The sequence below is a fragment of the Strix uralensis genome, chromosome 27 (assembly GCF_047716275.1).
Source record: "Strix uralensis isolate ZFMK-TIS-50842 chromosome 27, bStrUra1, whole genome shotgun sequence".
Classification (NCBI taxonomy): Eukaryota; Metazoa; Chordata; class Aves; order Strigiformes; family Strigidae; genus Strix; species Strix uralensis.
The window spans coordinates 6,507,586-6,522,267 of NC_133998.1; the positions used below are offsets into that span (position 1 = coordinate 6,507,586).

Here is a 14,682-nt window from a genome sequence, read left to right on the forward strand (position 1 = left end):
CTCGGCATGCAGACTAGGATAAATGCCTTTCATCTTGTAGATTTAAAATCAAGGATGCTGATGTCTCCTCTTGCTTGTTGTGACTAGGAACTAGTTCCTGCACCTCCTTGTGCGGGCTGAGCTCTGAGGGCTTGTTGGGAGCGAGCCTCTGCCTGTGGAACACCGGGTGACCCTTGCGAGGTGGCCAGGCCCCAGATGTGCTGGTTTCGGGTTTGTGTTCAGCAGCTCCCCAGGCACCTGTGACGAGCAGCAAGTCCGGCTCTCGGGACTGGCCACTTAACCAGCCGTCGCTCACTGCGCATGGGCAAAGCCCTCGTACCGTCACGGATTTCAGGTGGGAGAGTTGTAGATCCAGGTCCACCTCAGGAGCTCTTTGTGTCACCACGTTGTGGTGGGTGCTTGAAGAAGATAATAGTTGTTGTTTCTAGTGCTGGGCTTTGAAAGTAACGTCTTCAAAGCAGTTCTTGGGAGCCTCTTGATATCAGTCTGTGCAGTATCTGGACTGTCAGACACACCAAGTGGAGGTTCCAGCTGCTTCGAGTGATTTGGCTGCTGCATAAGGCCAGTGTCTCCGGTACCGGCGCGGACGTGTGAAGGAGCAGTCCATCTGCCTGTCCATCTCTCTCTCCCTCCTTTCTGGGAATGGCCAGAAGAGCTGCTACAAAATGGATCTAAAGTGTTTTATAACAGGTGTAATACAGGAAGAGTAGTATTAGGTGCTTGTTAAACTCTTCCTAAGCTACAGCAAGCCCAGATGTCCCTGCTCTCCACTTTACCCATGTCTCAGTTGGATCTGAAGAGGTGTGGTGGCACTGGAGCGTGGATCATGGTGACAGTGCAGAGGCTGTTGAACTCCTGCAGTGCTTGTTCTTGGGATCGTGAGTCCGGAGGAAGAGGCAGAAGGGTGGGGAGGACCAGGGGAGATGATGGCTTGTTGCAGCAGCACAGTGGTTTGAGGTGACCAGTAAGTGTCTCTGCAGAGGACTGGAAGGTTGAGAGAGGCTACAGATCTTGGGAGGTGGGAGTTAATGGGAAAAAAATCTCAGCAGCATGAACAGTCTTAGCTTGAATCCCCATAGACTGCCCGTACAGGGCTCCGGGTCGGGAGCTTGAGGCTGTGGCAGGCAGGCAGGCAGGGTGCTGCAGGGTGCACGAGGCACTTGCTCTGGCCATGAAAGGCCACATTTACCCGAGTGTTTTCCTACTTTCTCAAGTGTGAAACAGAGTCACAGTTCCAGAGATCACTTAGTTCCGAGATGATAAATCTAGGTGCCAGCTTGAGTCTCTGAAAAGCCTTGGTTTCTGGGTAATCCTAAAATAGCCACAGAAGTATCAAGAGTCAGAGCTGCGCAGGAAACGCTGCCTGTCTGCAGCGGCCTCACACATCAGCACCAGTACCCGGTGCTGGCAGGAGGGTGTCCTGCAGGCAGGGCCGCCCCGGGAGCCCAGCCTAACAAACAGCCCTTTCTCGGTAGGCCTTTGGGTCCCCCCCAGTTGGTGTTGGAGAGTACGAACTTCACACGTCGCGCCTGCGATCTCCGTTACCGCTCGCCTTCGCTTCATCGGTGCCCCTGCCCGGCGGCCAGCGCCTGCACCTTGGCTTTGGCCTGGAGACTCTTCTCGGGTGCCAGACGAGGCGTAGCTGGGGGGAAGGTGAAGGGACCGTGTCCCGATGGTTTTAAACACTGCAAACCTGTAACTTCTGATAGCAATCGGGGGGAGTCTGACCCAGCTCTTGGCCTGAAGCCCTTAGGAATAGCGCAAGCCGGCTCAGCTGTTCGTGATTTTATGTCAGGCAGGGCTAAGTGACTTTTAAAAATCTTTGGCTGCCTTTCTGCCTTGTAGTAGGAAATGGGCCCTTAACTGGAAATGAACAGTGATTTCTCCTCATATCAGACACTGTGGCTCTCCTGGCAGCCGTGCTGTGGTATTATCGCACTCATTTGGTTATCTGGCCTAGCGGAGAGCTTGAGCTGCCTCTGTGCTGCCAAACCCGACCCTCGTCAAGAACCACAAAACTGATTTGCGTTGGCAGAGCCCTGCGGGGCACCAAGAAAGACCCGTTGGTCTGTCTGCCGACCCCCCGGGCCAGAGGCTCATCTCCAGCAGGAGCTCTGCGCCAGAGCTTGGTGCTTGGGGGTACATTGCTCGTCAGTAAACAGCAAAGTTCTGCTTTGAAAAAGTTTGAAAGCAGTATTTGGTGTGGAAGGAGAGCTGAGGGGATGCAGTGGAGTCAGGGAAGGTGCAGTGATCTGTGCCAGAGCTGAGGTGGGAGAGTAAGGAGCGCTTTTCGGCTTTTGGTTCTTGGCACCTGAAATTTGAAAAACCAGAGAAGGAATTGATGGTAGGGAGGGGACTGAAGGCTCTTTCTGAGCTAGAGTCCGTGTGACTCAAACCAACATCATCACTGGGTTGGCACAAAATAAAACAGTTTTAAGCCGTCTCAGCGCAGGCACCAGAAAAAGAGCAAGGGCAGAGCCTGATTCTCGTCACTGAAGCACATTCTCTTCTTGTCCGGACTGCAGCATGCCCTTGGGAAAAGGATTGGTAGATTTGTCAGGATTTATCTAGATGCAAATCCAGATGACACTAGCGCTCCCTCCCCCCTGCCTCTGGCAGCCTCGTTTATACAGAACCTGTCATAAGGAGACTAATTTTTTCCGAAGCCTCCAGGTATTGCTGTGGTACAAATTGCAATTAAACAGCTGTGTCATTATCAGGTGTAGCTGGTACTCTGTGGGCTTCTGCGCATGAATGAAATACCTGAGCGCTTTGGGCCTTAGGCTGAAGACTTTGTACGCCTCAATGATCTTTTTAATCAAATAGAAAGTTGAGGTGACTGAAGTCTTGTGGAATTCTCCTCTTTCTTCCACTCCTCTGTCCGTAGAGATGCGCACAGTCGAGTTAGTCCTGAACGTGAACCGGCGCTTCTGTCCAGTCAGTGGTTTTCCTACTTTTTCAAGAAACTGAGATTTTTAAAACAGCTGCTTAAAGCGTGTTCTCATTTACAAGTTAATTTCTGAGTTTTGTGGAGCATGAAGTAACGGAGCTGCTCGTTTAATAGCAAGAAATTAAAACTTCCTGGGTGAGTAGGTGTGAGAAGGGAGCTCTCTGGTCTTCTCATCCTCCCTCCCCTGACTGTGGTCATTTGTCCCTTTCAGGATTCTTCATACCTCGATGAGCTCTCCAACAACAACTCCCTCTTCTCGTCCCCTGCGGATTCCCTCTCTGACATAGCGGATCCGAAGGACTTCTTGCCTGCCGATAGTCTGAACCACGTGCCAACACTATGGGATGTAAACACGCCGCAGCAGAACCAAATAGAGGTACGGGCTGCTCCTCTTCCATCCTCCCCATCAGACAATAAATACCTCGGGCTTCATCCTGTGGTGTTTTCACCAAGGAATTAAGAATTCCCCACAGGGGTGAAGTTGCAGTATGCAATTATTTTGCTAACGCTAGCTTCACTTGAGGAGGGAGGGGGTGAAGGGATTACGCGTCCTTTAGTCTCCTGGAAGCAGGAGAGAATCCGCACAGCCCAGAGGGATGCGGGTGCTCTCGCAGAGCTCTTCTTCTGACAGCTGTGGCGGGTGGGTGCCTCCCCAGGAAGAGGCATCCCTGAAGCATTCAGCAGGTGGCCTGTGACAGGGCGCTCAGGGGTGCTGAGGAGATGAACTCCAGGAGGAACACAGTGGTAGAGGTCATTAACTGTCCCCAGCACCAGCAGCCACCATTTGTTTATTCTCCATGGCAAATATTTTGGTAACAATGACTAAAAAACAAGCTCTGTCTCAACTTAAGACTAACCATTTGTGTTTACTTTGCGAGTCCAAGTCCCTGCAAGCTTTTACATCTCTGAGTTTTCCTGGGCGTGTGATCTCCTGGCAGTCCCACGGCAACACGTGGTTCTGTGCGTTTTTACCAGCCTTCTGCCATCTGTTTCCCCTCATCTGTTGGGCCCGATTACTCACTATTGCACAACCCAGTATCAGGCACTACGTAGCCACCGGCTTTGGCTGTTGGTGGAGCCGATATCACACACATCCACTGGATCTCAGCTCTCACAGCAAATGCCCAGCAGCACATTCCCTTTGTAGGTCATCCTCTTATGAAGACTGTGGGGGAAAAACATTCAAGGGGAATGTTTGCCAGATGCCAGAAGGCAGTCTGGCATGCCTGAGCTTTAGTCACTGTTGTATTTTGAGGTTCTGTTGTGTTTAGAGGCTGCGTTTTGCAGTTAGTGGTGTGTCTGACTGTATTGCCGTGAAGAAAGCTGCTGTTTGTCACAGCTTGGGAGGAAGAGGTTGGCAGCAGCTGCTCTTTGAACTGCTGCTGCGGGGCTCGGGGGCAGCTGGACGTTGGAGGAGTGAGTTGGTGGCGAGGGGCCTGGCCTGGCGCTTGGGGCATCACAGCTCCTGTCTGCTTTAGGCTTCCTGGGAGATCTCAGGCCATTCGTGCAGAGCCCTGAGCTCTCGCTGAAATCCCTGAGATCTGGTCACCTGTACAGACCTTCGCAGCGTCGCCTCGGCCCTCAGCGTGGCTGTGATTGGAGGCAGAGAGTATCGCTGCCCTTCTTCCCGCGGATAAACGTGTTGGAGATCAAGGGCCACGCCGCTGCGCCGGCAGCAAGGGGGGCACAGGCAGGCCCCAGGCAGGCCACACAGTCCAGTAGCTTCGGACCAGTTTGAACTTGAAGTGGAGACAGCAGGAAGAGCACTGAGCTATTTGAGCCAAAGAAGTGGCTGAAAACATCACAGCCTTGTAAACTGGATGATTAAAAAAAGCTAGAAAACAGATACATCCCCCAAGACAGAGAAGGCATGTGCTTTATTACTCCTAGTCTCCAGTTGTTAGTGGGTTTTTATGTAGTGGCCTAAATCACTACAGAAATAGTTCTGTGGTGTCCTGTTTCTAAACACGTGAACCCCGGTCAGAATACTCGATGCCTAAAGAAGTTTGTAGTTTTGTATCTGTGGGGTGTACGGCAAAAAACCTACTGGGAAAAGCTGTTCTAAATCCAGCATAAAGAATGCAAGTGAGAAGCAAATGCGCATCGAGTGAGTGTGAGACCACCTCGTGTGCCCGCAGCGGAGCCGCCGGCGCTGGGGTGTGTGGAGCGTCACGTCCTCCCTCACCCTGCAGAGCACTTCGCTTCAGATAAGGCCCATGAACTCCTTGGAATTCCATTTATAAATTACTTCCTTTTGAAAGGAATATCTAGCTATGTTAAATGTTGTCTTATCTGCGCTTTCTGAATACAGAGGTGGATGGGGGGGTGTTTGGGTTGCTTTTTCTGGTGTGGGTTGTTTGGTTTTTTTGTTACTGAGGTTGACATTTCCTGATGAACTGTCAGTTAGGTACATCCTAGTCAGGAGATTTCAGTTTCATTTTGGCGTGGGAGGTGGTAACTCGCAGGACACTGGGTAAATAGATTGTCAGATTGAGTCATGACTGGCAACTGTTTTATTACCTGAATTTCAAATACGGGTTTTTTGTGGTTGTTAAAGGAGGCAAACGAGTGATCTGTTGCAAAATCTCAAGGCAGTGCCCGAGAAGAGGTTCCTCACCGTAACATTCAGTACAGGACGGAGGCTTTGCTGATATCCTGCACCAATACACAAGCAACTTAGATAATCTCTCCCTGTCCCTCCCCACATCATTACACCACCGTGATTTTCCATAAAATTTTGGGAATTTGGGCTTTTGAGTAGCCAGAGCCGTTACTAAGCTGCAGTACAAACCCAGATGTACCCCAGGAGCTGCAGTCCCGCTCTGCAGGCAGCTGGGGCCGGGTGCTCGGCCCTTCCCCGGAGCGACGGGCAGCCTCGCACGGCTCTGTCAGCGCTGGAGTTCTTCCAGAATGTCAGTCTCAGAGATTCAGGCGGAGCAGGAACAGCAATATCTGAACAGCTTCACGAGTGACGGGGGTTCCTGCGTGAGACCTGCGGGCAGATCCCAGGTACAGGAACAGCCTCTACCTTGTCCTCCTTAAAAAAACCCAACCAACCAACAAACCATCTTCTGTCATGTAGCAGTTTGAAGACGGGGTGTGAAAAAGCCTCTACCCCTGTTTTGGCTTTCCCCCTTCCTTCCATCAGCTGCTGCCAGCACTGGGGAAATGGGTGTTCAGAAAGGGGGAGAGAGCGAAACTGGAGAGAGGCAGCCCCGTGGGACTGCGCCGTGCGGAACCGTCCAGGCTCGCTGGGAAGCTCTTGATCTCACGTGCCCCGTGCTGAAGCTTTGGGTGGAGCGTTTGTGACTGAAGAGGAGGTGGCTGGAGGCAGAGCTGCCTTCGTGTGCCCACCTGGGGAGGGCTGTTACCCGTCAAGAAAGGAGCCGTATATGACGTGTTGGCTTGTTTATCATTTCAGGAGCAGGCACGGAGGCAAGAGCTACTACACTGTGAAATATTTGCAGGAGCTAGCAGACAAAACACACTTGTTTCATTTGTAATGAAGTTGTGAAATACCTTTTAAAAATAGTTCATCTAATCCATTGTGTTTTCTCACAACCATCTCACAAGTTCACAGTGTTTTTAAGATTCGGGAGGCAAAGCCCTGCCTCTGAAGCCCGTAGCTAGAATTTTTGTGAGCTGCTGATGTAGTTTTCTCTAACTCATTCACAGCACTTTGAAAATGTGAACACCCTTCTCCTAGCTCAGTACATAGGGAATGAATTTATGCAGAGTTGGCTTGTCAGCCAGCTGTGACTGTTTCTTTTCCCGTGGAAGTCACGGCAAGATGGGGCAAAACGGAGAATAACGCAAAAAGGTAAAAACGGAGTGAGGCCGAGTCTTGGATTGTGCAATTGTCAGCAGCTTTACTGGACGAGTCTCTCCTGCTTACACCCCAGTGTTCTCGTGCGTGCTGCGTGCGCCTCCTCTGTTAATGCTTTTAGCCGTGTGGCACAGAGGAAGGAGAAAATCAAACTGGGAGGTGAGTGAGAGTAGAGAAAGGAAGGAATTGGACAAGTTCAGTCTGGGGCAGGATGATGTGTCACCCGCTGTAGCTCCTGGTCCCCCCTGGACTGGCCCTCACAGCGTATTCTCGGCTACGTTGGAAGTTTTTCAGTGCTCCGGCCAACCAAGGTGTCTGTCGCCTCCTGTGCAATAGCTGAGGTGAAACGCTGCGTGCCGGAGCCCCGCTGCTGGAGTGGGACGGCAGGGATTTGTACTCTGAGGATTGCATGATGCAAAACCAGACCTGCATTAGCTCCCTGCAGCTGGAACTGCGAGAAGCCAGTCCTGCCATTCCAGCAGGTCTGGGCCTTTCTTTTGCCTAGGAAGAAACTCTCATACTGAGCTCAGATTTGTAGGTGGAGATGTTTCACCTGCTCTCCAGATTTGTTGGCACTGAAAATAGCTCTTCCGTCCAGCTTCCTTCTGGTAATTCTGACTCAGGCTTCCAGTAATGGAGGGTGTTTTTTTCTTTCTTCTTTTTTTTAAATCTAAAAAAAAGGAAATAATCGGAGTGTTTATGCTTAAGAACTTCCCATCTTTCACTTCTGCTGGTGGAGTGTGGGTCTCTTTGTAAGTCTGGCACTCTTGACAGGCTATGAACTTGAAGCAGTGCTGCTTCTGGACTCGCTGATTGCTTTGGATGCCGTGAGCTGCCGGCTTGACCTTGCTCGCTGTCGGGAAATTCCAGTGTGATTTTGTTTGCGTGGGGGCAGACAAAGGATCTCCTCGATTGTGCCTGCCCAGCGAGAAGTGTCTTGGGGGCTCTCCTGGCTGGCTGCGGGGCAGCGGGCTGGATGGTGCAAAGCCACCGTTCCCTCCCACGGAGGAGCTGATGCCTGGAGAGACGTGGCTGGCCCGTTACTGGGGGGGGGTCGCTGACCTGGGGCGGGTCTCATGCAGTTTGAGCTCCGGGGCCTCACGCTGGTCTCGGCCATGGGGGGGCCCAGCAGCGTCCTGGGCTCTGCAGCGCTGAGCGGAGCCTGGGGGCAGCTGGGAGCGCGCGGGCGGAGCTGGTGTCGGGCGCAGGGTCCGTAACCTGGGGACAGCTCGGGTTGGCTTCTGGGGCAGGTAGGTAATTCCTTTGAACAGTGGTTTTAACGTTAAAACCGGCAAAACCGTTAAGTAAACGCTTGCCTCAAGGGCAGTTTGTAAGAAGATGTAAAGTGTCGGTGTTCTGATTTAATGCTCCCTCCTTTCCCAGCGAGGCCTTTTGGTTGCAGTTTTGTTCAGTCTTTCCCGTTGCCCCTGTTTGGGTCTCCTCAGCTGAACTCGTCTCGCCTTCTGGTCCCCAAAGTGATGCCGTTTCTCTTCCATCAGCAAATCCAGCCCAGAGCTCTCAGCTGGACTCACCAGTTCAGAACAAAACACGTGATCCTGCAATGAGAACCCGCGCGGCTCCTTTGGGCGAGGACCTGGCCTGTCGGGAGCGGCCGAGCGGTTTTGTACAGGGCCCCCGGGGAAGCAAACGGGGAAGCAGCGACTAACGATACGGCTGCAGTGCAGAGCAAGGCCAGCGTTCCCATCGCAAACCTCAGTCAGGCCCTGCCAGGGCCTGCGGGCTGTTCCCGTGGCACCGTTTGCACGGGTCGTCTGTTAGCGCTGATGGGAGGGGGGTGGGGTGGGCGTATGCCAGAGATCTTGTGTTTCCAGGCAAAACGTGGCATTTTGGGATGAATACAGTTCTTACAACTATGGCAGGAAGACGCCCGTCCCGCAGGCGTGGGGGCACACGTGTCCCTGCAGCCTTTCGTCACACGTGGGCACACACACTAAATGTTCACGCTTCTTGCAAAAATGTATTTACCTTGGTCAGTTATTCCCCGTGTGTATGTTGACAAAGGCGTGTACGGCATTTGCAAGATTTATTAGTTCCCAAAATTACTGCCCAGGGCTTTTCATTCACGAACAGCAAGTGTTAGAGTCCACTGACAACATCAGAGTGTGAGATGTGAGTGCAGAGCACAAGTATCTTTCCTGCTGTCGTATTTTCGTACTTGTCGGGGTTGGAGGGCTGAGGGTTAAGACTGTTCTCTCACCTGCACCCTTTCTGTTCCAGCTGTTCTCTCCCAGCAGATCGTTCACTGGCTTGAACAGCTCGAGTGACCCTGTTCCTGCTGTCCCCAACACCCCGCTCCTCATAAGCTACCAGGTGAGGACGATGGTCACCTTCAGCAGGACCGGACCCCGGCGCTCAGCGTGGTACCGTCGCGGTGTGGAGGGGAGCAGTTCCCCTTTGCAGGGAGTGAGACAGAAATCAGACAGATACGAGCTGCTGCCCGTTCCCAGAAGTGTTTTGTATTTCCCTTGGCGGAACCTCACTTTGTTCAAGAACGATTTGGGCTTTCACGACTTTGCTTTGTGCTGCCGAGAACCACGCTGAGTTTAAAGCTGGTCTAGGTCCCTTACCCAGGGCCAGATCAGAGCACGGCTGGGCAGAGTTAGCCCACAGCCCATCTGAAAACTGATGTCAACAGCTTTCCCTAATTTGGTGGGGACTAGGCGTTGAAAGTAGCTCTTAAAGCACTTGCTGGGCCCCTGGGGTGGGCTCTCGCAGATGGTTTTCCTTGTGGTGCTGTAGTCTGTAAATGAGATTAATTGTATCTGAAGAGTTTGTGAATTTGTGTCGGGCTGGTTTAAATGTTTCTGGCAGGGTGTAGCACTGCGTGTGTCCGTAGTTCAGTGAGAACATTTGGTCAGTGCTGTGTTTCTTCTCAGTCTCAGGCTCCTGCAGAGGAGGAGGATGAAGGTGAGGAGGAAGAAACAGAGGAGTTGGGGCAAACGGAGACCTATGCAGAATATATCCCTTCAAAGTGTGAGTGTCTGGCCATCGCGGGAGTAGGGACGTTCTGTTAACTCCACTCTGGACCAGCCTAATGAGCTGCTCCCTTATTTTCCTGCAAGCAGCATGTGGTGTTTGCCCTGGCACATCCCAAGCGTGTGATTTCCTAGAAGAACTTTACCAGGGTACCCATCCTTTGTTGGTGCTACACTCATTTAACACAACACCTTTCTGCTACTCCCTTTTGGGGGAGCCATGGCTTGTTTCTGACGATCTGAAACTTCAATGAAAGAGTGGAGAGCAGGGGTCGGGCTTGTCTCTTCTGCTGCGGAGCAGCGTCAGGAGGAGCTCTGCAGGCCTCGCTGGGGTGCTGCGTGGGAGGAAGCTCCTGAGTTGTCTGTTTTCTGTGTCGTTGTTCAGCCAAGATTGGGAAGCACCACCCTGACCTCGTGGTTGAGACGAGCACTCTGTCCAGCGTCCCCCCGCCCGACATCACCTACAGCCTGGCCCTGCCGCGCTCCGTTGCCGACAAAGGGTCTCTCTCTGCACTACAGCTGGAAGCCATCACCTACGCCTGCCAGGTACGTGGCTCCCACTCGCATGTCTTACACTAGGAGGAAGCTGCCTTTTGTATGCACAGATGTTCAAGTGTGGTTTAAAATAACCTGTAATATGGGGGTGAAACTTGGGCAGCTTTGGCATGTGGCGTTTTGAAAGGATTATTTGGAGCCGGGGCCTTCTGTGGGCTCTGCTTCCCGAAGAGGCAAGAACCCTTGACTTCTGTTGCAGAGGGGAGTGCTTTGCATTTTGGGGGCCTGGGGGCTTTTTCCGTGAGCTGCCACTTGTGAGCTTGGCCATGACTGTTCCTGCTGTCGTTTATTTGAGCGGGAAATGCACTTGCGTCAATGGGATATGTGGAGGGGTTCAGTGGTGCTCCTAGAAGCTCACATCAAAGCTGTTAGCAAAGGCAAATCGAGGTTAATGTCCAGTTCTGTTCTTGATTTTGCAGCAACATGAAGTTTTATTACCCAACGGGCAGCGAGCTGGGTTCCTCATCGGGGATGGGGCCGGAGTTGGAAAGGGCAGGACAGTTGCGGGCATCATCTTTGAAAATTACCTTAAAGGGAGGAAAAAAGCTCTGTGGTAAGTTGTTTTGGTTTTTTTTTTCTCTTTTCCCGTAAGACCTTGGAGTTAGTTTGGATCTGGGAGTAAGGAATTCCTTAGTGCTGATGTTGGCTTTATAGTTGACTCATGCTGTGGCCTTGGGTAAGTCGTTTCCACCTCTTTGTGCCTGTTTGCTGTCTGTGAAATGGGAATATTTCCCCTGCAGCAGCGATGGAGAATGAGTCACTATGAAATAGCAGATTATGTGCTACTTGGAGGGCAGCGTCAGGCCTGTGCCCGCTCTTTGAAGTCCACAGAGGGATATTTGTGGACTTGCCGGGTGCAGACTCAAGGCCCTGGAGCGTGGGGCTTTACTGCGGAGTCCACACCGCTTGTCGTAAGTGGCAGACTGGGTCTGCTGGGGGCTCTGGCGCGGAGGCGTGTGGGCAGTTGGAAAAGCGACAGTTTTTTTGCACACCTGCCGTTGCTTTAGTCAGAGCTGTTAATCACCGCGCAAGCCCTGACTCCCTCCCGGGGAGATAACCAGACCCACGTCTTGCTTTGCAGGTTCAGCGTCTCCAACGATCTCAAGTATGATGCTGAGAGAGACCTGAAGGACATTGAAGCCTCCCACATTCCTGTGCACGCTTTGAATAAGGTAGGGAGGGAAGCTGTAACCGCGCTCTGCGAAATCGGCCTACGGTAGCGCTTCGATCCGCCTCAGCGTGTGAAGCACCAGTCGCTCCTGCCTCCGCGGGGCTGGTGGCACAGGCAGCAGCAGACAGCAAGCTGCTCGCTGTTCCCTTCTCGCCGCCTGCTCTTCCCACTCTGGCCTCGGGCTATTTTTACACGCTCTGCAGAGCTGCGCTGGGAGCACGGAGCTGTTTCCTGCAGGGACTGAGAAGCATCTCCAGGCAAGGACTTGAACCTTTTTGGCACCCCTGGAGAGCCCCGCAGCGGGAGCAGCTCCCATCAGACGTGCCCGTGCTCTGCTGGCCTGAGCTGACGTGTCCCAGCGCTGGTTTCACAGGGCCCCTTTTCAGAGCAGACAATCAGGGAGCTCGCGCGGACGCACGCGGTGCCGTGGCTGAGCTCGTGGGCATCTCCCCCACTGGGCGAATCCGAGACTCCCCCGGTTACTCCGTGGTGAGGGTGGAGTATTTCTCAAAAGAAACGACCCGCAGTGGCTTAGCGGCTCTTCACAGGGTTCTTCGTAGCCTGTGCTGTCATCCCTTCCCCAGGCCTGTGTCTGCCACGGCGCTGGCCAGTTCACGGAAACACTCCTCTGGTTTTTAATGGTATTGAACCACCAGCTCTTGCGAAGTCAATGGAAACCACATGTGCTCGACACCTCTGAATGCACTCCATTAAGAGGCTGAAAGGGATGTTTGTTTTCAGACCAAAATGGCTTTAAATGGAACTTTCTTCAAATTGGGACCATGGGTTTTTCCCCTACCTTTTCTTTCGTTAGAGGTGGGACCCATGACAGTAGGATAGGCAACGATCTCACCTGCTCAAAGAGAAAATTGTTTTCTGGAAGTAATTCAGATGGGAGGATTCAAAACAATTAAACGCTCTAAACCGTTGCTGAAAAAAACGTGAAGCGAGTTCAGTTGGCCAGGAGATTGCAGTCCTAGCGTGGTCTCCACGTTTCCCTGCATGCAGCCAGATGTGCTGACACATTGGCTCGTGGCCCTTAGCCAGACAGTTACAGTCCCTGTCAGCACCGTGTCTCGGTGCCAGATAGAAGAGCTAAAGGCGTCAGCTACCAGCAGCCTTTTGTCTGCTCTCAACTGGGTTTTGTCCGTGGAGGCAGGAGCAGCACAGTCGGCACCATCGACTGTGGGCAAAGGATGGGGGTGACATACTGGGGACACGCTTTGTGAGCGTGTGTGCTCTTGTTCTTCCTCTTTGTGCAGATTAAATACGGTGACACAGCTACCTCAGAAGGAGTCCTCTTTGCCACTTACTCCGCGCTGATCGGTGAAAGCCAGGCAGGCGGGCAGCACAGGACACGCTTAAAACAAATCTTGGACTGGTGCAGGGAAAACTTTGATGGAGTCGTATCCTTTCAAAAAAAACCCCAAAAGTGGAGAGAGAAGAATTGTGTGTTTGTGATTGTACTTCACCAAGGAACAAAGAGCTTGGGGCCATCTGAAGGCGCTGGGAGCAGCTGGGCCGAGCAGCCTGGTGCCTGTGGTAGAGATTGAAATGCTGTAAGCACACGCATCCCCCCACGCTCCCGCTCCTCCTCCGCAGGCTGCAGCATTCACCGGAGGAGGGGAGAAGCGCAGCTGGGATTAACCTTTTCTGCATTCTTCTCCTTCGGTGTTACAAGACGAGACACACCTTGGGAGTGAAGGGAGAGGGAGCAGGAAAGGACTTTGGGCTCTGGGGAGCACAGGACTAGGCAAACCCAAGAGATTTCAGGCAGTGTGGGGAATGAGTCAGTCCTGTTGATGCTGGGACTGCTTGTCCGATTGCTTGGAGGAGGCTGGGTTGTATTTTCTGTCTGCTGTCATCCTCGGGATGAAAATAGATCCTTTCTCCTTAACTGACGTTCCCCTCCAGATTGTGTTTGATGAATGCCACAAAGCCAAAAACGCCAGCTCTACTAAAATGGGCAAAGCAGTGCTGGACCTTCAGAACAAGCTGCCTCGAGCGAGGGTTGTTTATGCCAGTGCCACAGGTGAGCTGCTCTGGGCCTTGTGTGGGCACCGGCCTAAGCAGCCGCCTGTCGCCTCATCTGAAGGACGCCCTTGAGCCGTGAGCGCGTCCGCTGAGCTACACGTTGGTGCAGGAAGGGGCAGATGGTGCTGCAGTGCTAGAGGGGAGCCAGGGGTGCTAAGATCTGCCCCAAGCCCCATCACTGCCATTACTTGTGGCTTGTTGGCAAGTCAGACTAATTTCTCTCCAGTTTAACTCGCTGCCGGCCGGCTGCGCAGCCGTCCCGCTTAGCGCGCGGAGGGCAGCGTCTGGAAAGGTCCTCGGGTCTCAGAAGGCACAATGGCAAATGACCGTCCTCTCAGGAGTTCGCTTCACTTGTCAGAGCTGTTCACAACTGCTGCGGTTCCGCTGACAGCGAATTCTGTTCAAACAGGTGCCTCTGAGCCAAAAAACATGATTTACATGAGCCGCCTGGGGATCTGGGGGGAGGGCACCCCTTTCAGAGCGTTCGATGAGTTCCTGCATGCAATTGAAAAGAGGTAGGTCCTGTCCTGCGCCCCTGTTCGGTGACTGACGTCCTGGGGCAGCCTTTGCCCGAGGGCGGCGGCTCTGCGGAGGCGCCTGCCCGGTTCCGCAGCTCGCTCTCTCCCAGGGGCGTTGGTGCGATGGAGATCGTGGCGATGGATATGAAGGTCAGTGGAATGTACATCGCCAGGCAGCTCAGTTTCACTGGAGTGACCTTCAGAATCGAGGAGATCCCGCTGGACCAGCAGTACAAGATTGTCTACGACAAGGCGGCAAAGCTGGTGAGCTGGTCCCGCACGGGGGGGCTGGAGCTGAATCGCGCTCTCGGTGCAGCTGCTTGTTACGTGGGAGGGTTTGAGGACCCTAAACGTGGCCATGACCACAAACCTCGTTTGTTCGTAAGAAAGAAGAGGGGCACACACGCTCGGCTTATGTAAAAAATAATCTTATACTTTTTGGCTTCTGTTTAAAAGTTCCATATTTGCAAAGCAGAGCTTACACCGTCCTGCTGCTGCAGAAAGGAGAGAATGACCAGACTGTTCATTCAGCCTGCCACAGCGACACGAATACTGCTGTTAAATCAGATTATCAAGCCCCAGACTGTTCCAATAACCTCCTGCACAGCAGTAATGAAACACAAAAACGAAGA

The 14,682-nt window shown here is 52.8% G+C and overlaps 1 protein-coding gene across 3 annotated transcripts in view; it reads left to right on the forward strand.

Annotated features, from left to right (window-relative positions):
- The window catches only part of SBNO2 (strawberry notch homolog 2), a 65,348-nt gene that overhangs the window by 36,514 nt on the left and 14,152 nt on the right, over nucleotides 1-14,682 (forward strand). For all 3 annotated transcript variants that reach the window (XM_074851593.1, XM_074851595.1, XM_074851594.1), the window contains 10 exons: nucleotides 3,162-3,326; nucleotides 9,015-9,107; nucleotides 9,674-9,770; nucleotides 10,158-10,318; nucleotides 10,747-10,880; nucleotides 11,409-11,499; nucleotides 12,761-12,904; nucleotides 13,413-13,530; nucleotides 13,942-14,047; nucleotides 14,161-14,314. In XM_074851593.1, coding sequence (XP_074707694.1) covers nucleotides 3,162-3,326; nucleotides 9,015-9,107; nucleotides 9,674-9,770; nucleotides 10,158-10,318; nucleotides 10,747-10,880; nucleotides 11,409-11,499; nucleotides 12,761-12,904; nucleotides 13,413-13,530; nucleotides 13,942-14,047; nucleotides 14,161-14,314 — 1,263 coding nt within the window. The remainder of the gene's footprint in view (nucleotides 1-3,161; nucleotides 3,327-9,014; nucleotides 9,108-9,673; nucleotides 9,771-10,157; nucleotides 10,319-10,746; nucleotides 10,881-11,408; nucleotides 11,500-12,760; nucleotides 12,905-13,412; nucleotides 13,531-13,941; nucleotides 14,048-14,160; nucleotides 14,315-14,682) is intronic.